Source organism: Eutrigla gurnardus (assembly GCF_963514095.1).
Source record: "Eutrigla gurnardus genome assembly, chromosome: 7".
In the NCBI taxonomy this organism is placed as follows: Eukaryota; Metazoa; Chordata; class Actinopteri; order Perciformes; family Triglidae; genus Eutrigla; species Eutrigla gurnardus.
The window spans coordinates 1,117,501-1,141,571 of NC_139921.1; the positions used below are offsets into that span (position 1 = coordinate 1,117,501).

Genomic DNA, 24,071 nt, shown 5'->3' on the forward strand with positions numbered 1-24,071 from the left:
CCACTCGCTGCTCCGCTAGCTCCGCCGCTCAGAAAACATCATGGCGGAGGAGGGAGGAGGGAAAACAAAGTAATGGATGCCAGAGAAATCCAACGGCAACATCGTTCAGCAGCGAGCTAACGCTTTGTAGTATTCAGTGTGATATTAATATTACAAAACCGGCCATTTACTTCTCACCTTAACTGCGTTTTTAAAGTTTTAATCGCGCTCCTGCCTGAACTCGCTCAAGCCGCAGTGCTTGATGGGTAGCGTAGTTGACGGCTGGTTGTGTCTGCACCGGTGACGCGAACACTGGCGCCAGAGAGACTACAGCTCCCAACACAAATAAGAGCGCCTTACTCAGATTTGTTTTTAGCTTAGCCGGGACACTCGGCAGATCGTGACGGAGGGAAACACCAATAAGTTCAACCTTCTTTATCGTTTCTGTGAATATCCTCCCGGAAGTGTCGCACCTCCTCGTCCCGTGAGTCACTCTTCGGTTTAAGCTTCTTTGTTGGTATATTTTGGTCACGAGTCGAGCTAATCTCGCCGTGCTAACATGCTAACGTAATGCTAACTGGATGTGGTGTCGTTTTGTTGTCTTGATAGTGAGCACACAGCCTCCTAGTCCGCTGTGGGTGACCTTTAAAGGCTGGGTTATAATAAAGAGGGCTTATTGTTGGTGTGACGTACCACATTATTAAAAATATAGTTCTCCATAAAAATATAGAGGCATGAAGAAATAAGTGTATACAACATCGTATGAATATGAATTTAGTTGCTATGTTTCCCCACATCACTACCTGATATTACAGGCGAATGCAGTCATCCTTCACCTGGGATGATCAGAGATCCTATAGTCATGTCCAGGGAAAGATTAAATTAATAGGTCATTTCCGTTCTCATGCCCATAAACAAACATGGAACCACGTGACACGTTGAATCTGCATCTGTAGGTCAAACTGCAGGAGGAGCCGTCTCCCTGTCCAACACCACCAGCCCGGGGTTGATCGCTGCCATGCCGGTGCACCGGGACCGGGAGAAGAAGGAGAGCATAGCGGAGGAGATGGAGGTGGAGGAGCAGGAGCAGGAGGCGTCCACGTCGGAGGAGGAGGATTCTGACACCTCCTCAGTCTCAGAGGATGGAGACACCTCTGGTAAGAAACGTCTGGCAGCAGGAAAGGAGCGTGACATTCATATTTAACTGATGTTAATTCAAGTAAAAGAAACATGTCTGTGTATGAAACGGTAGAAACAGTTATTTGCAAGTCTGTTATAGCAGACATGGAACCAGGTTTTCCATATCATATCCATGTGTTGAGAGGTGTATTTACTGTGTGTGTGTGTGTGTGTGTGTGTGTGTGTGTGTGTGTGTGTGTGTGTCATGTTCCAGAAATGGACGAGGAGGACTGTGAGCGGAGGAGGACGGAGTGTCTCGATGAGATGTCCAACCTGGAGAAGCAGTTCGGGGATCTCAAAGACCAGTGAGATTGAAATATATTTTTGTGAAGGTCCCCTTCTGACTTTAGGATAAAAGACATTGTGATGGGAGTTTATTACAGTTTGGCTCGTGTTTGTGTGGCAGGTTGTATCACGAGCGTCTCAGCCAGGTGAACAGCAAGCTGACGGAGGTGGAGGCCGGCCGGGCAGCCGAGTACCTGGAGCCTCTGGCCGTGCTGCTGGAGAACATGCAGGTCCGCACCAAGGTGGCAGGTAAACACACACACACACACACATACACACACACATACACGTCTTACACACCCTCGTTGTTCACTCTCTTACTGTTGCCTTTGTCAGGTATCTACAGAGAGCTGTGTCTGGAGTCTGTGAAGAACAAGTATGAGTGTGAGATCCAGGCGGCATGCCAACACTGGGAGGTCAGAGACACAGAGACACAGAGACACACACACACACACACACACACACACACACACACACACACACACACACACACACACACACACACACACACACACACACATTAAATCTGAGGAGCCATGAATTCTGAATTAGATCAGAATTTAAGTGAGCGTTATTTAACCGTTATCACTGGTGGTGGTGTATGTAGGTATTCAGATACATGCATGTGTGTGTGTGTGTGTGTATATATATGTATATATAATGTGCCTGTGCTTGTATGTATGTGTGTGTGTGTGTGTGTGTATATATGTATATATAATGTGTGTGTGTGTGTGTGTGTGTGTGTGTGTGTGTGTGTATGTGTGTGTGTGTGTGTGTGTGTGTGTGTGTGTGTGTGTGTGTGTGTATATATAATGTGCCTGTATGTATGTGTGTGTGTGTGTGTGTGTGTGTGTGTGTGTGTGTGTATATATAATGTGCCTGTGCTTGTGTGTGTGTGTGTGTGTGTGTGTGTGTGTGTATGTGTGTGTGTGTGTGTATGTATATATATAATGTGCCTGTGTGTGTGTGTGTGTGTGTGTGTGTGTGTGTGTGTGTGTGTGTGTGTGTGTGTGTGTGTGTGTGTGTGTGTGTGTGTGTGTATATATAATGTGCCTGTGCTTGTATGTGTGTGTGTGTGTGTGTGTATATGTGTGTGTGTATGTATATATATAATGTGTGTGTGTGTGTGTGTGTGTGTGTGTGTGTGTATATATGTATATATAATGTGCCTGTGCTTGTGTGTGTGTGTGTGTATATATGTATATATAATGTGCCTGTGCCTGTATGTACGTGTGTGTGTATATATATGTATATATAATGTGTCTGTGCCTGTATGTACGTGTGTGTGTATATATATGTATATATAATGTGCCTGTGCCTGTATGTACGTGTGTGTGTATATATATGTATATATAATGTGTCTGTGCCTGTATGTACGTGTGTGTGTATATATATGTATATATAATGTGCCTGTGCCTGTATGTACGTGTGTGTGTGTGTGTGTGTGTATATATATGTATATATAATGTGCCTGTATGTACGTGTGTGTGTGTGTGTGTGTGTATATATGTATATATAATGTGTCTGTGCTTGTATGTGTGTGTGTGTGTGTGTGTGTGTGTGTGTGTGTGTGTGTATATATATGTATATATAATGTGCCTGTGCCTGTATGTACGTGTGTGTGTGTGTGTGTGTGTGTGTGTGTGTGTGTATATATATGTATATATAATGTGTCTGTGCCTGTATGTACGTGTGTGTGTATATATATGTATATATAATGTGCCTGTGCCTGTATGTACGTGTGTGTGTATATATATGTATATATAATGTGTCTGTGCCTGTATGTACGTGTGTGTGTATATATATGTATATATAATGTGCCTGTGCCTGTATGTACGTGTGTGTGTGTGTGTGTGTGTATATATATGTATATATAATGTGCCTGTATGTACGTGTGTGTGTGTGTGTGTGTGTATATATGTATATATAATGTGTCTGTGCTTGTATGTGTGTGTGTGTGTGTGTGTGTGTGTGTGTGTGTGTGTATATATATGTATATATAATGTGCCTGTGCCTGTATGTACGTGTGTGTGTATATATATGTATATATAATGTGTCTGCCTGTATGTGTGAGCAGAGTGAGAAGCTGCTGCTGTTTGACACAGTCCAGAGTGAACTGGAGGAGAAGATTAGAAGACTGGAGGAAGACCGACACAGCATCGATATTACATCAGGTGACACATTGGTTACATGGCGTGATGTCATCCATGTTCAACGTTACACATTCCAGTAGAGCGCTGCAGGATGACGTGTGTTTGTAGGTTAACAGTACATGTATTCAACGCATGGCATTAACATGTAATCTGCCGTGTTTCTCTGTCAGAGTTGTGGAACGACGAGTTATCAGGAAGGAAGAAGAGGAGAGATGCTTCAAGTCCAGACAAGAAGAGGAGACGCCCTTCAGTGGTGTCTGATATCCTTCTGTACTGGTACTGCTCAGTAGTACTACTGGTACATACCGTTACTGTTCAGTAGTACTACTGTTACTGCTCAGTACTACTGTTACATACCGTTACTGCTCAGTACTACTACTGTTACTGCTCAGTACTACTGTTACATACCGTTACTGCTCAGTAGTACTACTGTTACATACGGTTACTGCTCAGTAGTACTACTGTTACATACTGTTACTGCTCAGTACTACTGTTACATACTGTTACTGCTCAGTACTACTGTTACATACTGTTACTGCTCAGTAGTACTACTGTTACATACGGTTACTGCTCAGTACTACTGTTACATACGGTTACTGCTCAGTAGTACTAGCTGTTACATACGGTTACTGCTCAGTACTACTGTTACATACGGTTACTGCTCAGTACTACTGTTACATACTGTTACTGCTCAGTAGTACTACTGTTACATACTGTTACTGTTCAGTAGTACTACTGGTACTGCTCAGTACTACTGTTACATACGGTTACTGCTCAGCAGTACTACTGTTACATACTGTTACTGCTCAGTAGTACTACTGTTACATACCGTTATTGCTCAGCAGTACTACTGTTACATACTGTTATTGCTCAGTAGTACTACTGTTACATACTGTTACTGTTCAGTAGTACTACTGGTACATACTGTTATTGCTCAGTAGTACTAATGTTACATACTGTTACTGTTCAGTAGTACTACTGGTACTGCTCAGTACTACTGTTACATACCGTTACTGTTCAGTAGTACTACTGTTACATACTGTTACTGCTCAGTACTACTACTGTTACATACCGTTATTGCTCAGTAGTACTACTGTTACATACGGTTACTGCTCAGTACTACTACTGTTACTGCTCAGTACTACTGTTACATACCGTTACTGCTCAGTACTACTGTTACATACTGTTACTGCTCAGTAGTACTACTGTTACATACTGTTACTGCTCAGTACTACTGTTACATACCGTTACTGCTCAGTACTACTGTTACATACTGTTACTGCTCAGTAGTACTACTGTTACATACGGTTACTGCTCAGTACTACTGTTACATACCGTTACTGCTCAGTACTACTGTTACATACTGTTACTGCTCAGTAGTACTACTGTTACATACTGTTACTGCTCAGTAGTACTACTGTTACATACTGTTACTGCTCAGTACTACTGTTACATACTGTTACTGCTCAGTAGTACTACTGTTACATACGGTTACTGCTCAGTACTACTGTTACATACTGTTACTGCTCAGTAGTACTACTGTTACATACGGTTACTGCTCAGTACTACTGTTACATACCGTTACTGCTCAGTAGTACTACTGTTACATACTGTTACTGCTCAGTAGTACTACTGTTACATACTGTTACTGCTCAGTAGTACTACTGTTACATACGGTTACTGCTCAGTACTACTGTTACATACTGTTACTGCTCAGTAGTACTACTGTTACTGCTCAGTACTACTGTTACATACCGTTACTGTTCAGTAGTACTACTGTTACATACTGTTACTGCTCAGTACTACTACTGTTACATACCGTTATTGCTCAGTAGTACTACTGTTACATACGGTTACTGCTCAGTACTACTACTGTTACTGCTCAGTACTACTGTTACATACCGTTACTGCTCAGTACTACTGTTACATACTGTTACTGCTCAGTAGTACTACTGTTACATACTGTTACTGCTCAGTAGTACTACTGTTACATACGGTTACTGCTCAGTACTACTGTTACATACTGTTACTGCTCAGTAGTACTACTGTTACATACGGTTACTGCTCAGTACTACTGTTACATACCGTTACTGCTCAGTACTACTGTTACATACTGTAACTGCTCAGTAGTACTACTGTTACATACTGTTACTGCTCAGTAGTACTAGCTGTTACATACGGTTACTGCTCAGTACTACTGTTACATACCGTTACTGCTCAGTACTACTGTTACATACCGTTACTGCTCAGTACTACTGTTACATACCGTTACTGCTCAGTAGTACTACTGTTACATACTGTTACTGCTCAGTAGTACTAGCTGTTACATACGGTTACTGCTCAGTACTACTGTTACATACCGTTACTGCTCAGTACTACTGTTACATACCGTTACTGCTCAGTACTACTGTTACATACTGTTACTGCTCAGTAGTACTACTGTTACATACTGTTACTGCTCAGTAGTACTAGCTGTTACATACGGTTACTGCTCAGTACTACTGTTACATACTGTTACTGCTCAGTAGTACTACTGTTACTGCTCAGTAGTACTACTGTTACATACGGTTACTGCTCAGCAGTACTACTGTCTCCATGAATCCATAATACTGGTGTAGATGTGTCCTTATCCCTAACTGTGCTCACGGCCGTATATCGTCTACATGCTGCCTGACCTGGACGTCCTGGAGGACTGGACCGCCATCAGAAAGGTGTGTGTGTGTGTGTGTGTGTGTGTGTGTGTGTGTGTGTGTGTGTGTGTGTGTGTGTGTGTGTGTGTGTGTGTGTGTGTGTGTGTGTGTGTGTGTGTGTGTGTGTGTGTGTGTGTGTGTGTGTGTGTGTGTGTGTGTGTGTGTGTGTGTGTGTGTGTGTGTGTGTGTGTGTGTGTGTGTGTGTGTGTGTGTGTGTGTGTGTGTGTGTGTGTGTGTGTGTGTGTGTGTGTTAACGTGTGTGTGTTAACGTGTGTGTGTTAACGTGTGTGTTTTAACGTGTGTGTTAACGTGTGTGTGTTAACGTGTGTGTGTGTTGTCTTCCAGGCCGTGGCGACGCTGGTTCCCCACAGAGGAAAGGCCGACTCTGACAGTCCTGTGTTTCAATTCAGACAAGACCGAAGCAGACCCATTCTCAACTGCTGAGGACACACACATACACACTCATACATACACACACACTCACACATATATATACACATATATATACACACATACACTCATACATACATACACATATATACACACACATACATACATACATACATACACATACACATACACACTCATACATACACACACACTCATACATACATACACATACATATACACACACATACACACACACCCTTCATGGCGACACCAGTGGGAGAGCGGCCTCACAGGTCTGAATCCCTTTAATGGACACCAGGAGGATTCTGTCCTCTGACCTGTCACCAGTACTTATGGTCCGTGCTGGTCTCTCTGGGAAATAACCGTTATTCTTCACACTTTGGATTGAACTGTTTGAAGTGATTCTGGATCTGCGGTTCATGTCGTCACACAGTCTAAATGTTGTGTGTTCACACATCGGACATTTGGAAGACGTTGTCATGTCACTGCTTGTTTTAAAAAGTAGAATGGAAACATTTAGGTTTTATTACTGGAGCTTTTAGAAGGTTGAGGTCATTATTAGTGTTGGTATTTCTAATCATACACCGTATGAGAAGCTCCCAGTAACACGCGGGGGAAATACTGCTTTATCTATGAACGATTATGCATGAAATATCTTCCATTCTGGTCTGTATTTAATGTGGTTTAGATGCCTCGTTGGAGCTGAGAGTACGTTCTCAGGTTACTGAGACCAGAGCCTACATTTACGTTCATGGGATTAACACGTTTTTAGTCCAGACAGTCATTACAATGAAACTTAGTTGTAAAGTTATTACAAGATCTGATTATGTGACCCAGGCGGGTGTGTGTGTGTGTGTGTGTGTGTGTGTGTGTGTGTGTGTGTGTGTGTGTGTGTGTGTGTGTGTGTGTGTGTGTGTGTGTGTGTGTGTGTGTGTGTGTGTGTGTGTGTGTGTGTGTGTGTGTGTGTGTGTGTGTGTGTGTGTGTGTGTGTGTGTGTGTGTGTGTGTGTGTGTGTGTGTGTGTGTGTGTGTGTTCGTGTGTGTGTTCGTGTGTGTGTTCGTGTGTTCGTGTGTGTGTGTGTTCGTGTGTGTGTGTGTCCACATCTACCTCTTCTCTGTCTCATTCCTGGAAGTGAGCGATGCTTCCATCTGTTCCTCACAGTCGAGTTGCATTATGGTTATGTACGGTGACCGTCGCCATGGTTACAGCCGGCTGGAAGAAAGGGTCCTGAACAAACTGCCATATGATAGTATTGATTTTTTTTATAAATGCATGCTTTTGAAGATAAAGGTGGTGAGTTAAATACACTTTTGTTAAATTCTGCTTGGGGTACATCCGTGTGTTTCGGTGAGTTTTACAATAAAACGTTGTTTTATAAGCACTTTGTTTCATCTTGGTGCGCTGCGTTCGAGTGCTGACGGAAAGGTGAGCTCTGATGGTTATTACCACAGAACAGGACTGTTTTAAGTGATAAACTCACTGATAAGCATGAACTATTTAGCAGTCTCCACAGTTTACAGAGTGCTTTACAGGAAGTATACGTTGTAATAAATGACTATCGAGTCTCTCACCCCATAATCCATCTCTCTATCACAACAGTGAGCATGGAGAGTGTATCGTATCAGTCATAATAATAATCATGGCTTGTTGTTTCATTAGTGATGCTGTAGGGTTTGAACCTTCGCTGCCTTCTGTTTAGCTATAAAAACCTTTATTAGTATATTTGATCATCCAACATAGATATTAAGTCAATAAAGTACAGCTTTTTTATAAGAAGGTGTCAGTGGGAAGTTTGGCCTCTGACAAGGTACTCAAAAGCCTGAAGGCTCTTGTTTGATCATAAATACGTATTTGAAAGTGTATCTGAAAACCTGCAGCCGTTTAGAGTTTATCTAAAACTGTACAAAGTACAACTCGTATTAAATGTTGATATAAGTGGGATTTGTTGAAACCAAAATGAGGTCCACAGACACGCTGGTTTGCAAATGCATGGAAACTAATTGGTTAATTAATTTCACCTCATTTCAACCTTCAGCTTAAATGGGTTTGGACAATAAGTGAACACACAGGTGTGTTTCCATCACAGGAGAGCCCAGGTGAGTCTGGTCCCACTCCCACCCGGAGGCCCTGCATGTAACGGCATCACACCTGTGTGTTCACGTGACTGGTCAGGTGATCACACCTGTGTGTTCACTGACTGGTCAGGTTGGTCTTGGTGCCAGCTGAGCTGTGTGTATGCAGTTGTTTTATTCCAGGTTGGGATGCAACATGAGAGAACACCAGCAGGTAAAGAGTTGGGTGTGAACAGACTTTGTGTTTGTGTAACTAATCACATTAATGATGGCTCCAGTCTGCCAGCATGCTGAACACCAGGAACCGGTTTACCTCAGCACAATGGAGACACCGTTATTGTAATTTGTTACACCCTCGTTTTCCTGCTTCCACATGTTTGATGCGTTGGTCAGCGTGTTACATCTAAAACTAAACACAATTACAAGTCTTCTCATTTAAATTCATTTTCATAGTATGGCATGTCGGAAAAATTCATAAAAAAGTCAGTAATGTATGTCTAAAAAAAACAAAGTCAGAGTATAGTATGTCTAAAAAAACAAAGTCAGAGTATAGCATGTCTAAAAAAACAAAGTCAGAGTATAGCATGTCTAAAAAAGCAAAGTCAGAGTATAGTATGTCTAAAAAAGCAAAGTCAGAGTATAGTATGTCTAAAAAAACAAAGTCAGAGTATAGCATGTCTAAAAAAGCAAAGTCAGAGTATAGTATGTCTAAAAAAGCAAAGTCAGAGTATAGTATGTCTAAAAAAACAAAGTCAGAGTATAGTATGTCAATGGCTGCTGTCATATCTTTTTTTAAAAAGCCCTTATATATAGTTTCATATGATAATCCTGATTCTGAAACATTCACTTTGTAAAGACATCTTTACTCGATGGAGTGAGAAAGAGTCTTGTAATCAACATGATTTAATGAACATGCAGCTCTACAACATGCTGCTCTATATGTCAACTAGAAACCCAAGTACACGACCGATGGAGTATCAACTAGAAACCCAAATACACGACTGATGGAGTACCAACTAGAAACCCAAATACACGACCGATGGAGTATCAACTAGAAACCCAAGTACACGACTGATGGAGTATCAACTAGAAACCCAAGTACACGACTGATGGAGTATCAACTAGAAACCCAAGTACACGACCGATGGAGTATCAACTAGAAACCCAAGTACACGACCGATGGAATATCAACTAGAAACCCAAGTACACGACCGATGGAGTATCAACTAGAAACCCAAGTACACGACCGATGGAGTATCAACTAGAAACCCAAGTACACGACCGATGGAGTATCAACTAGAAACCCAAGTACACGACCGATGGAGTATCAACTAGAAACCCAAGTACACGACCGATGGAGTATCAACTAGAAACCCAAGTACACGGCCGATGGAGTATCAACTAGAAACCCAAGTACACGACCGATGGAGTATCAACTAGAAACCCAAGTACACGACCGATGGAGTATCAACTAGAAACCCAAGTACACGACTGATGAGTATCAACTAGAAACCCAAGTACACGGCCGATGGAGTATCAACTACAAACCCAAGTACACGACCGATGGAATATCAACTACAAACCCAAATACACGACTGATGAGTATCAACTAGAAACCCAAGTACACGACTGATGGAGTACCGATGATGTCACCGATGATGTCACAGACACACGGCCTGAAATTAACAACGTGACGACCAGGTTTCATATTTAAAATATGTTTTTTATTTCATTCAAAAGAATTGCAATAATCATCGTTCATTATAACATGTCTCAGAGAATTGGCAACATAATAAGACTGTTCGGTTTACGAGGCTCTGGCACAGCATTTGAACGCACCGTGTGCCGAGGAAAAACAACATTCACAAAACATAATCATACAGCAAAACAAAGGATTCTTCCATCATGTCTGATCTTTATTCTCCTACCTCTGTCTTTATTTGGGTTCAGTCAATTACTATTACTATTATTATTATTATTATTATTATTATTATTATTATGGGCTGAGCAGCAGTTTAACAACATTCAAGTTTCATTCACTTTTGAAGCACAAAGTCGAGCCGAAGAAAACATCTTTGGTTGATAGAACTGTGAAGACGAGGGTTTTTCTGATCATCGTGACCCAGTCGGCTTGGAGTCAGCGGCCGATCTGCTCTCTCGGGGTTGGGGTGAGACCCCCCTCCTGCCTGTCGTACCTCCCTACTGACCAGGAGACGTGAAGGCTGCTTTTGGCTTGAACACAGTACATTCACTGGACCGTGAAATAAGAAACCAGCGGAACAAAAAGGCAAATTCTATTCAAATATGAGAATCTTTGATTCTCTCAAGAGTTTTAGAGGAAAAGTCTTTTTTTGATCAGCTGTTCTCTGCTCTTATTTAAGTGACCACTGAGGTATGCAAGACTACTGCTGACCACCAGGGGGGGCTGCCATGAAGGTAGAGTCATGAAACGGTCAGATTCCCCTGCACTTAGAAGAAAGGCAGTAGATCGGCTTTTTTCCTTTTCCAGCTCAAAAACGTAATCCCTCCTCACAGCGTGTGATAGGAGAGTTAATAAGACCCTAGTGGTGAACTTAAGAAACCCTAGTGGTGAACTTAAGAAATGCACCCGTCTAAGAGTATATACACACACACACATATGTGTATATATATATATATATATATATATATATATATATATATATATATATATATACACATACACATACATACATACATACATACATACATACATACACACACACACATACACACATATATACACATGACGGGAGAAACTGGTCCAACACATTTTAAATTTGACCTGTTTACGATGTTGTTATTGCAGAGCTGCTGGTTTGGTTTTGGGTTTTGAGCGTTTTAGGAACTCACTGGGTTTTAAGTCAAAAGAGATTTTTTCATCATTTTACAATCAGAGGAAATGAGAACTAGTAGCAAACAGTATGAATAAACATTGTTGTATAATGATAATACAATGTGAAAACCACTGAACCGTCAGGAGGAGTTTAGTATCACACTCCTTTTAAAAGTTTTAAAATCAAATATTTCTTTGAACAGGTCCAGACATCATTTTTCAGTGGCAGCATGTTCAGAGCCATTATGTTCTGAGCTGTGTGTGTGTGTGTGTGTGTGAGGCTCTATGCTGGCTTCTTACAGACGTGGATGAAATAGCAGGGGGCCTGGCTCTGACCCGGCACGTAGGTCTGGAAGTCTCCGTAGACGGCGTGCTTCACTTTGCCGTCGAAGGCCTCGTTCAGTATCGCCGTGAAGCTCTCCAGGCGGTGGGGGTAGTAGGACAGCCGGAATTTACTGGGGACCACAAACGCAACACGTCACAATCCTCTCACAGCACACCTGTGTTGTGTAGAGCAGTCTGGGGGTCCGACCTCGACCTCCGACCCCGGTGTGTGAAGACCACCCAGTGTTACCCAGACTCTTTAATTCCAACCTTCAGTATGGAATGAGTTGTAATGCTGCTTGAAACCAGCAGATCAACCTTGTTGCATGGCAACACTTCTCCTGTCACATGCTTGCAGTATGTACTACATGAACAGGTTGCAGTATTTTTGCCATCATATTATACAACCTCCAGAATAATAATGCTTTTTAAAAAACAGTTAAATCAATCACTTCCCGTGATTTCATTAGAGTGGAATGATTGTCCAGAACGTGTGTTATATCTGGATATGAGAACATGAGCTCCTATATACAGAGGATGATGAACAGGTGAATGCTGCTGTTCCATCTACCTGACTTCGGGGAGGTTGTGCAGCGAGGCCTTGGGCACCTGGATGGTGTAGTCCAGAGTGATCATGTGGGGCTTGTTGTTGACCCACAGCACCGAAGTGGAGATGTCCTGGGTCAGATCGCTCTGCAACACACACACACACACACACAACATACTTCTGGTGACCTCTGACGACCTCAGACGTGCCTGAGGACGGCAGCGAGCGCACCGAACCAGCAGAGTCGGACCACGGGAGCAGACTGGGGGATTACAGAGGAATCGGATGGATTTACCTCCAGCACATGACCAGCGGCTCCTACTGAGGCTGGATTAAAGGATACAACACGCTGTGTGGAGAACTAATCAAACATGGCCCAGTGCTGGTCTAACTCCATATTACATGGGTCCACATGTTCCAACAAGAAGGATCCTACTGGAGGGTGTTTAGTTCCTAAAGTCATGGACTGAGACGGCAGAGGAACACATCATGAACAGTTCCCTTCAGGCTGATGAAACATGTTTTTTCAGTTTCAGTTCCCCGTGTGCTGCTCAGGTTCGTCTGAAGAGCATGTGGACAGAAATGTTGTGATCCCACTCTGGCTTCCCACCAACAAACCCAGTCTTTACCACTTTAAACACCCCATCTCTTAGTACCTTATAGTAGATGTTCTTGCCCTGCGGCGCCCGGCCCGTCTCCAGGATGTAGTCATAGTTACGGTGGTCGATGATGAGGATCCCACCGGGTCGGACCATGCTCGCAATATTCTGGAGGGCCAGCTTCTGGTCACTCTGGTCCCCTGAGAGCAGCAACGACGCGGGCGTCAGAGAGCAACAGCAACGATCGGGATGGTCTGAGTCCACGGGTTGTACTGCGAGGAGCTCACTTACCTTTAAAGTCCGGCAAGTGGGCGAAGGAGTTCCCCAGGCAGATGACGGCATCGTAGCCGGCCCCGGGTTTCTGGAGGTCCTCCGGGAGCGTCAGCCAGTTGGCCTCCTCGATCACTGAGGAGGTGAAGGAGAGGAGGTGATGAACACGGCAGCCATCTAAAATACCACCCTCAGCTCACGACAGAGATGATGGATGGAGCGACATTCAACCGTGAACATGAATTATATGTGAAGGAGGAGGAGAAGGAGGAGGAGGAGGAGAAGAAGGAAAGGAAGGAGAAGAAGAAGGAGTAGAAGAAGAAGGAGAAATAGAAGAAGAAGGAGTAGAAGAAGAAGGAGAAGGAGTCGTACCCCACTGGTCAAAAGCTGCCTCCTTCCTTCTCTCCCATCTCGACTTCAGCGCGTACTTTAGCATTTTGTCGCTGGCGTCGACGCTCGTCATGTTGAAGCCCTCCTCCACCAACATGACCGAGTCCACGCTGAGAGAGAGACACACACACACAGTAAACACACACACACACACACACACACACACACAGTAAACACACACACACACACACAGTAAATACACCTTCTGTGTGAAAACAGCAAACCTCACTCCAGCTACACTATTATACTATACTGCAGGGGGTCCCTCCACCGGGTCTCTATAGGCCTTGGGGGTCCCTCCACCAGGTCTCTATAGGGTGTTGGGGGTCCCTCCACCAGGTCCCTATAGGACTGGGGGGGGTCCCTCCACCAGGTCCCTATAGGGCAGGGGTGCCCAACCTCGGTCCTGGAGAACCCCTGTCCTGCATGTTTTAGGTTTCTCCCTGCTCTTACACACCTGATTCTAATGATGTGCTCGTTATCAAGCAACTGAAGCTTGTCACAGGTTTGAAAATCGTTTGAATCAGGTGTGTTAGAGTAGGGAGAAACCTAAAACATGCAGGACAGGGGTTCTCCAGGACCGGGGTTGGGCACCCCTGCTATAGGGTGTTGGGAGTCCCTCCACCAGGTCCCTATAGGACTGGGGGGTCCCTCCACCAGGTCCCTATAGGACTTGGGGGGTCCCTCCACCAGGTCCCTATAGGACTGGGGGGTTCCTCCCCCAGGTCCCTATAGGGTGTTGGGGGTCCCTCCACCAGGTCCCTATAGGACTTGGGGGGTCCCTCCACCAGGTCCCTATAGGGTGTTGGGGGTCCCTCCGCCAGGTCCCTATAGGGTGTTGGGGGTCCCTCCACCAGGTCTCTATAGGGTGTTGGGGGTCCCTCCACCAGGTCCCTATAGGACTGGGGGGGGTCCCTCCACCAGGTCCCTATAGGGTGTTGGAGACCCCTGGTGTGAGTTCACAGTGAGACGTTGACATGAATCACGTTTCCTTCCTCGGAGCAGCAACACAGTTCACCATCCTTCAGTGGAATAAAGAGATGGCTGATATTTGATGGTCCCTGTTTGGGGGGGGGAGAACCACATGAAACCAGATCAACACAAGAGCCGTTACACAAGCGGCTTGAAAGACCTGCAATGATTAACAGCGACTGGTAACTGCAACACAACATCCACCAGCGTGTCTTCATAAGAACAGGCAACCAGCCGGACAAGTGTATTATTGGAGCTCACATTAAACCTCTTTCTGGAGATCAATGCTATTATGCAACACACAGCTCAAACAAAAGCACAAGAAATCCCTCAGATTACAGCCTCAGCCAGTTCTGAGGATTAGATCCTGAACCTGCAGAAGAAGTGGAACAGCTGGAGGAACTGGCTGCATGCCCACATATAGACCAGAGATAAAAATAGGGCTCACTCCTCTCCCAGCATGTTTACATCGCCTCAGATGGCTATGAGACACGCTGTGGACCCTGGTCAGGGTCTGTGTGCTGGTTCAGACCGGATCCCAGATGGAGCTTCATAGTGTCTGTTTTTGGGACGGAGTGTGTTGGGATAAAGATCTGCTCTACCCATGTTTGCTTTGTGTGAACGGCTGGCGTCGGGCCATGAAATGACTAACTCAATGTGATAACGTGGCCTCAGCAGACGGGAGGAGCCACAAACAGGTTCCAGCATGCTGTCCTGGTCCACCGATACACACTATCAGCAGAGGTTAACACAGGTCTGCTAGCCGCTCACATGTTCACCTTCTATGTGGGGCCAGAGGTCTAGAGGGGCCAGGAGCCCCAAACACGTGTGGTATGTGAGTCAGAGGTCAGGGGATCCTGAAGCCCAGGTCTTTGTGTGAAGTCACTACCTCACTCAGTCAAATAGTGATATCATCTACTCCTGACACGGCGGAAGGCCCCCTTTAAATGGGGCAACTGGTCCAACTCAGTAGGTGAGAAGTCTTCATCATAGAACGTGGGTTATGATGTCTGAACGGGCCCCTCAGATACAGATCACAGATATGTGATACATCTAAAAGACCTCTAAATCATGAAACCGGCTCATGTTACGATGTCTGGATGTCATCAACTTCACTTTAGATATATGTAGAGGCAGGAACCCAAGAACCGGCCCAGAGGCAGGAACCAGGAAGGCAGGAACCTGCACAGAGGCAGGAACCCAGGAACCGCCCAGAGGCAGGAACCTGCACAGAGGCAGGAACCAGGAAGGCAGGAACCTGCACAGAGGCAGGAACCCAGGAACTGGCCAGAGGCAGGAACCAGGAAGGCAGGAACCTGCACAGAGGCAGGAACCCAGGAACCGCCCAGAGGCAGGAACCAGGAAGGCAGGAACCCAGGAAGGCAGGAACCTGCACAGAGGCAGGAACCCAGGAACCTGCACAGAGGCAGGAACCAGGAAGGCAGGAACCTGCACAGAGGCAGGAACCAGGAAGGCAGGAACCTGCACAGAGGCAGGTACCCAGGAACCGCCCAGAGGCAGGAACCAGGAAGGCAGGAACCTGCACAGAGGCAGGAACCCAGGAACCGCCCAGAGGCAGGAACCAGGAAGGCAGGAACCTGCACAGAGGCAGGAACCAGGAAGGCAGGAACCTGCACAGAGGCAGGTACCCAGGAACCGCCCAGAGGCAGGAACCAGGAAGGCAGGAACCTGCACAGAGGCAGGAACCCAGGAACCGGCCCAGAGGCAGGAACCAGGAACCCAGGAACTGGCCCAGAGGCAGGAACTGGCACAGCAGCTGGTGCAACTCTGCACTCTCTTTCATCACTCTCTGGTCTAATCCAGATTTTGTCCAGAGTTAAGAGGGTCAGCAGGCTGAAATTCCAGGAAGGTCAAACTAACTTGATTATCAATTAAGATAATTAATGTTTTTTAGAACATTGACACTTTAAATACTTTAATTAAACACTTTTTAAAATACAGGTCACACCCGGTGACTAACCGGGAGGGGAACCCATTAACCGGCCTGTTACACAACTCCATGGATGCAGTGTTTACCAGTGGGCGCGGTCTACGACGTGATATACAATCAATAGTCTGTCACGGTGGCTGCAGACCAGCATGTGCTGTAGCAGGAAGTTGATGTGGTATTGGAAGAACGTAGAGCTGACGTATAGAACCAACGCCGAAGTAAAGAGTCGGCGGTTTAAATAGAGAAACCGTGTTGAGGTTTTGGTCGAAGGTGTTATTTTGCCGGTACACGCGGGTTTACACTAACTCCAACAAACGCGTAACGTAGTTCGGTGGCCAGACATTACCCGGTTCCGCAGGCTACATCCAGCACGCTGCGCACGCCGTGCTCCCTCAGCAGAGACACCACCCAGCTCCGGTACTCCTGGGTCCGGCTCTGCGTGTCCCCGATGTACAGCTCCCAGACCTTGGCTGCCTTCCCGTCAGCGTACTGGTCAGGGAGACCCTCGGCGGCCACACCGAGGGACCGGGTCCTGAACACGCCGTCGGCCGACATGATGCTGCTTGCTGCCTGCTGTTAGCGTAGCGTCGACCAGCGAGCTGCTCTGAACGTGTGGAGCCGGACTACGTGGTGGGGGGTCGAAAAGGAGCCGGACTACGTGGTGGGGGGTCGAAGAGGAGCCGGACTACGTGGTGGAGGTCTACCAGGACTCGGTCCACATGCAGGCAGACACCGGAGCCGCTTGTTATTATTTATACGAGCGACCGAGGAGGCGCCGGGTTTAACCCAATGACACCGCGCTGTGACATGACGCCTACTTTCTGATTGGACGAAGGGCACTTCCGGGTTTACTGTCGCAGACGTCACTGAAGCAGGGTTAATTCTGACCCTCAGCAGGCCTGCCAGGCTCAGACGCGGTGCTGCCGTCCAGGTGATTCCTGGAGGCGGATGTTTAGGTTGGATCAGGGACGTGTTGGAGTCAGACACACTGCGGTGGAAGGAACTCATGAATACATGAATGCATGAATACATGAATACATGAGGTGGAGTTCGTAGTCGGGGGAGCCAACAAGGAGGTGCTGCCTGTGAGGTTAAACTCAGGGCGTAAAAACCCTCGAGCCTCACATCTCATCCTTCATGTTTCATCATCGATTTGGACACATTGCTTATGACTTATATTATACTATTATAAATATACAATACTATTATATATAATATATACATATATATCAATATATACATCATATCATATTCTATATATAATATATATATAATACTATTATATCTATGTTATATATAATAGTATTATATATGTTATATATATATATGTATTATATATATCAATTCATATATATATGATATATATCAATAGATGAACATATAAATATATATGTAATAACCAATAAGTTAGCAGAAATGAAGGGTTTATTTGGAATACCACACCAGTAAATGTTTGTTTCAATGGACTGATGTAAATGAATACATGTGCACATATATAATGGAATGAAACGTGAATAGTACAGGTCAGCAGCGAGAGAGGGGCCCGGGTTCAAGAATGTCTGAATGGTTGTTTGTCTGTCTATGTGTGTCAGATCTGTGGTAGTCTGGTCACCTGACCCCCCCTCCAGAGATCTGGTTTCTGCCTGTGTCAGAAAAACAACCAACCTCTGGTTTGTGGTCTGTGTCCCTCTTTAACTCCGACTCCTCCTGTCCTGTGATTGGCTGGCGGAGCTCACTAAAGGACCGTTTATCTAGTGGCAGAGGTGAGATTGTGTCAGCCACAACCAGTACCACCCAGTCCTATCAACACACACACACACACACACTCTCAACCACAGCAGAATGAGGTCAAATCCAGCTGCAGTGATAACAGATGTGGACAGGATAAGGGATCTCCTCTCACGCTGACACGTCCAACTGGTTGAACTGGGCGCCGTCCTCGTTAATTCATGCGTGTGCAGAGACATGTGTGTTTGTTTGGTGTGTGACTCATTAAATAAACTGAGCTGTGTGTGTTCTGAGGGTTGGGCAGGCCATCATTTTAAAATATGAAAATATTACATGAAATTGGAATGTCATTGGATTTATATGTTAAATGATTTGGCCACTTTAATCTAATTTAACTGTATTTTCTAATTGTTTTTTAGTTGCTGACTAGAGTGGAAGCAAAGGGACCAGCAGGTGGACAGTGAGAACAGGCTGATGGTAACAACCTCACAGAGTTAAACTACAGAGCTGTCCGGATGCCTCTACTACCTCACCTTGATCTGTGACCGTCCTTCACACACCTGTAATCGTTGTTTCCAGGAGATAAACCACCTCGTTGTTTATGAAAGTATTTGTGGTATTTCCTAACATCGCTGATCTTTGCCCACATGTTCCCTGTGCTGTTGGTTCATTGGTTCAGTGTTGTCACTGATTACATGCTGGAGTCTTATCTGCTGTTCTTCTTCTCTGGGACACGACAGGAAACAAGAAGGAAAGCAGCTGGATTAAACACTAAGTTTACAGACTGGAGTTTACAGCCTGTAGTTTACAGACTGGAGTTTACAGACTGGAGTTTACATACTGTAGTTTAAAGACTGGAGTTTACAGACTGGAGTTTACAGACTGGAGTTTACATACTGTAGTTTACAGACTGGAGTTTACAGCCTGTAGTTTACAGCCTGTAGTTTACAGACTGGAGTTTGCAGACTGGAGTTTACAGACTGGTGTTTACAGCCTGTAGTTTACAGACTGGAGTTTACAGCCTGTAGTTTACAGACTGGAGTTTACATACTGTAGTTTAAAGACTGGAGTTTACAGACTGGAGTTTACAGCCTGTAGTTTACAGACTAGAGTTTACAGACTGGAGTTTACAGACTGGAGTTTACAGACGGGTGTTTACAGCCTGTACTTTACATACTGTAGTTTAAAGACTGGAGTTTACAGACTGGAGTTTACAGCCTGTAGTTTACAGCCTGTAGTTTACAGACTGGAGCTTACAGCCTGTAGTTTACAGCCTGTAGTTTACAGACTGTAGTTTACAGACTGGAGTTTACAGCCTGGAGTTTACAGACTAGAGTTTACAGACTGGAGTTTACAGACTGGAGTTTACAGACTGGTGTTTACAGCCTGTAGTTTACAGACTGTAGTTTAAAGACTGGAGTTTACAGACTGGAGTTTACAGCCTGTAGTTTACAGCCTGTAGTTTACAGACTGGAGCTTACAGCCTGTAGTTTACAGCCTGTAGTTTACAGACTGGAGTTTACAGCCTGTAGTTTACAGACTGTAGTTTACAGACTGGAGCTTACAGACTGGTGTTTACAGCCTGTAGTTTACAGCCTGTAGTTTACAGCCTGGAGTTTACAGACTGGAGTTTACAGACTGGTGTTTACAGCCTGTAGTTTACAGCCTGGAGTTTACAGACTGGAGTTTACAGAATGGAGTTTACAGACTGTAGTTTACATACTGTAGTTTACAGACTGGAGTTTACAGACTGTAGTTTACAGACTGTAGTTTACAGACTGGAGTTTACAGACTGGAGTTTACAGACTGGAGTTTACATACTGTAGTTTACAGACTGGAGTTTACAGCCTGTAGTTTACAGCCTGTAGTTTACAGACTGGAGTTTGCAGACTGGAGTTTACAGACTGGTGTTTACAGCCTGTAGTTTACAGACTGGAGTTTACAGCCTGTAGTTTACAGACTGGAGTTTACATACTGTAGTTTAAAGACTGGAGTTTACAGACTGGAGTTTACAGCCTGTAGTTTACAGACTAGAGTTTACAGACTGGAGTTTACAGACTGGAGTTTACAGACGGGTGTTTACAGCCTGTACTTTACATACTGTAGTTTAAAGACTGGAGTTTACAGACTGGAGTTTACAGCCTGTAGTTTACAGCCTGTAGTTTACAGACTGGAGCTTACAGCCTGTAGTTTACAGCCTGTAGTTTACAGACTGTAGTTTACAGACTGGAGCTTACAGACTGGTGTTTACAGCCTGTAGTTTACAGACTGTAGTTTACATACTGTAGTTTACAGACTGGAGTTTACAGACTGGAGTTTACATACTGTAGTTTAAAGACTGGAGTTTACAGACTGGAGTTTACAGACTGGAGTTTACAGCCTGGAGTTTACAGACTAGAGTTTACAGACTGGAGTTTACAGACTGGAGTTTACAGACTGGTGTTTACAGCCTGTAGTTTACAGACTGTAGTTTAAAGACTGGAGTTTACAGACTGGAGTTTACAGCCTGTAGTTTACAGCCTGTAGTTTACAGACTGGAGCTTACAGCCTGTAGTTTACAGCCTGTAGTTTACAGACTGGAGTTTACAGCCTGTAGTTTACAGACTGTAGTTTACAGACTGGAGCTTACAGACTGGTGTTTACAGCCTGTAGTTTACAGCCTGTAGTTTACAGCCTGGAGTTTACAGACTGGAGTTTACAGACTGGTGTTTACAGCCTGTAGTTTACAGCCTGGAGTTTACAGACTGGAGTTTACAGAATGGAGTTTACAGACTGTAGTTTACATACTGTAGTTTACAGACTGGAGTTTACAGACTGTAGTTTACAGACTGTAGTTTACAGACTGGAGTTTACAGAATGGAGTTTACAGACTGGAGTTTACAGACTGGAGGTTGGCTCAGAGTTGATTGGTTGATGATTGAACTTGTGGGTTCAGCCTGGTGGGTCCCATATGGTGGCGTATTCATGGGCAGACCTGCTCTAGAGCTGTAGGTCATGTTCGAGAGCAGTCAGTCAAATGTGGCTCAATACTGACATCTAGTGGCCGCTGCAGGAACTGCAATAATATGTCATTTTGTCAAATGCCTTCAGTTGGTAGACTTCCTGCTCACCCTCACAAAGGCAGGACTGGTTCAGGGTACTGGTTCAGGGTACTGGTACAGGGTGCTGATTCAGGGTGCTGATTCAGGGTGCTGGTTCAGAGTACTGGTTCAGGGTGCTGATTCAGGGTGCTGGTTCAGAGTACTGGTTCAGAGTACTGGTTCAGGGTGCTGATTCAGGGTGCTGATTCAGGGTGCTGGTTCAGGGTGCTGGTTCAGAGTACTGGTTCAGAGTACTGGTTCAGGGTACTGATTCAGGGTGCTGGTTCAGGGTGCTGGTTCAGGTTGATTGTTCAGGGTACTGGTTCAGGGTGCTGGTTCAGAGTACTGGTTCAGGGTGCTGGTTCAGAGTACTGGTTCAGGGTCCTGATTCAGGGTGCTGGTTCAGAGTACTGGTTCAGGGTCCTGGTTCAGGATAGGAGAGGAGGAGAGGAAGAGGAGGTAGAGAAGGAGAGGAGGAGGTAGAGGAGGAGGAGAGGGAGGATGAGGAGGAGAGGAGGAGGTAGAGGAGGAGGGATCTTGGGGAGCCCCAGATGAAGAATAGAGGGATCTATCATGCAGAGAACAGAATCAAACAGTAAAATAATCTTCAGCTGAGTATGAGCTGAAGATATGAAACAATACGATAATAAATCACAGGAAGCAGGAGAACAGATGTAAATATCAGCATGATGCAGTCCACCTCACCATGACAGAACCATCCAGCAGTCAGACCGTGATCAAAGGGGTCCAACTGAAGCTGCTTTCGGAGCTGATCCAGAACTGGGACTGATCTAAAACTGGTTCTGATCTGGAGCTATCTGGAGCTGATTGAGAGCTTACTTAAATGCTTAACTTAAAGAAAATGTAGATTAAAATACATTGACGGCTGTAAATCATTGTATTATGTGTTGTCTGTGCTTCTGCTAATATAACACATTTAAACAGCCTGCTGTCTATAGTCTTATAAGGTGTGATACTGTACCCAGCCTCCTCAGCAGTACCCACACACACCAGCAGGTGGCGATCTGACAACACGAGTGGAGCGAGCCATGAACAAAACCAGACTTTAATTTCATTTCACACTTCAAAACTCACATTTTACAGTTAATAATAATAACAACAACAACAACAATAATAACAATAACAACAACAACAATAATAATAATAATAATAATAACAATAATAATAACAACAACAACAATAATAACAATAATAGGCTAATAATGTTAATACTAATAATAATAACAAAAACAACAACAATAATAATGTTAATAATAATAATAACAAAAACAATAATAATAGGTCTAATAATAAACATAATAACAATAACAACAATAATAATGATAATAACGTATTCATGTAAAACCTTTGTAACTCTCCCTGAGGATTTAACTCACAATGAGAAGATTCAGATTCTCCAACTAACAAGCATCGGAGTTTCTATGAGGATGAGTGAAAGTCATGTGATCAACATTATGAATATGTTTTAATGCATACACACATGTGTTACCAGCTGCAGAGATTTAAATCTCAACATTGTCCGCAGCGGCCTGCTGGTCTGAGGTCTGCTCTCTGCGCTGCTGACGTTTAACCACGTAGACCCTCACCAGGACTATGGAGACCGCCACAACGACCACCCCGAGGACCCACAGCCACAGGAACCCCCCTGCGGGCACGGAAGACCCCCTCCGAGTGTCGTTGTCGGCGGCCGGGTTGACGGACCCGATGACGCGCGGAGTCGTGACGGTGAACGCGTCACCGCCCTTCGCTCTGACGCACTCCACCTGCGCTCTCAGCACGAACCCGTCCCGGCACGAGCACGCGAAGCTCCCGAACGTGTTCGTGCACTCCTGATCGCATTCTCCGGCGCATTCGTCGATGTCCTCACAGAGCGCGCCGCCGTCGTATATGAAGCCGTCGGCGCAGAGGCACTCGCCCCCGTCGCACACCGCGGGGCATCTCTGCTGTGCACAGTGCACTTTGCAGCGCTCCGGGTGCCCGCTGTCCGGGATGTACCCGCTGAAGCAGGAGCACCGATGCCCTCCTCGTACTTCAGTGCACTCGTGCTCGCAGGGTCCGCCGGCGCAGCCCCCGGGGCCGGTCGGCTCGGAGACCCCCTGCGCCTGGCACGCGTCTTTGCGCTTCGTTTGGCACAGAAACCCGGCCGCCGTGTCCGCGCACGGCCTCTCCGTCCACTTCCGGTCACCGGACAGCGACACGCAGCTCGCAGAGCACACCGTGACGCGGTCCCTCCAGGTGCTGGAGGACGGGATGAGGCCGCCGTGCGCGGGACCGGATGTCCACTCGTAGCCCCTCAGGGGGGCCGAGAGGTTGCTGCAGGCGGAGGCTGGTAAACGCAGGCCGACCCAGAAATCTCCGTGCAGGTCTTCAAGAAGGTTGAGCGTGCTCGTGTCCGCCTCAGAGTGAAACGTCATCAGTCGTCCGCTCCTGCCGCGGCACGCTGCCTCGGCTGCGTGGAAGTCCAGTCTGTCCCGGTTCACAGTCACGCACTCGTCCCCCGAACAGACGGGCCTGCAGGCCCCGGCCTGCTGCACGCCGGACCAGAACACCATCACCCACACCAGCA

General features: G+C 45.5%; 3 protein-coding genes across 3 annotated transcripts in view; 1 reads left to right on the plus strand and 2 right to left on the minus strand.

The window, feature by feature from the left end:
* ralgapa1 (Ral GTPase activating protein catalytic subunit alpha 1) overlaps nt 1 on the minus strand; it is an 87,595-nt gene extending 87,594 nt beyond the window's left edge. Inside the window, exon 1 of the mRNA XM_084013630.1 lies at nt 1. This exon is cut by the window's left edge and continues 410 nt beyond it. The gene's annotated coding sequence lies outside the window, so the exon portion shown is untranslated.
* Nucleotides 2–324: 323 nt separating this feature from the next.
* Nucleotides 325–8,078, plus strand: brms1la (BRMS1 like transcriptional repressor a). The gene is made up of 8 exons (XM_084013639.1): nt 325–463; nt 936–1,136; nt 1,373–1,463; nt 1,565–1,859; nt 3,521–3,617; nt 3,767–3,856; nt 6,243–6,307; nt 6,632–8,078. Exons 2-8 carry the CDS (start codon nt 998–1,000, stop codon nt 6,728–6,730), a joined length of 876 nt encoding a protein of 291 aa, XP_083869765.1. The 5' UTR covers nt 325–463; nt 936–997; the 3' UTR covers nt 6,731–8,078.
* A 2,413-nt stretch (nt 8,079–10,491) lies between these two features.
* Nucleotides 10,492–17,424, minus strand: gnmt (glycine N-methyltransferase). Its single transcript, XM_084013411.1, has 7 exons — nt 17,023–17,424; nt 13,736–13,863; nt 13,385–13,498; nt 13,151–13,293; nt 12,519–12,640; nt 11,510–12,078; nt 10,492–11,363 (listed from the first exon to the last, which is right to left on the minus strand). Exons 1-6 carry the CDS (start codon nt 17,229–17,231, stop codon nt 11,907–11,909), a joined length of 888 nt encoding a protein of 295 aa, XP_083869537.1. The 5' UTR covers nt 17,232–17,424; the 3' UTR covers nt 10,492–11,363; nt 11,510–11,906.
* Between the last annotated feature and the right edge of the window lie 6,647 nt (nt 17,425–24,071).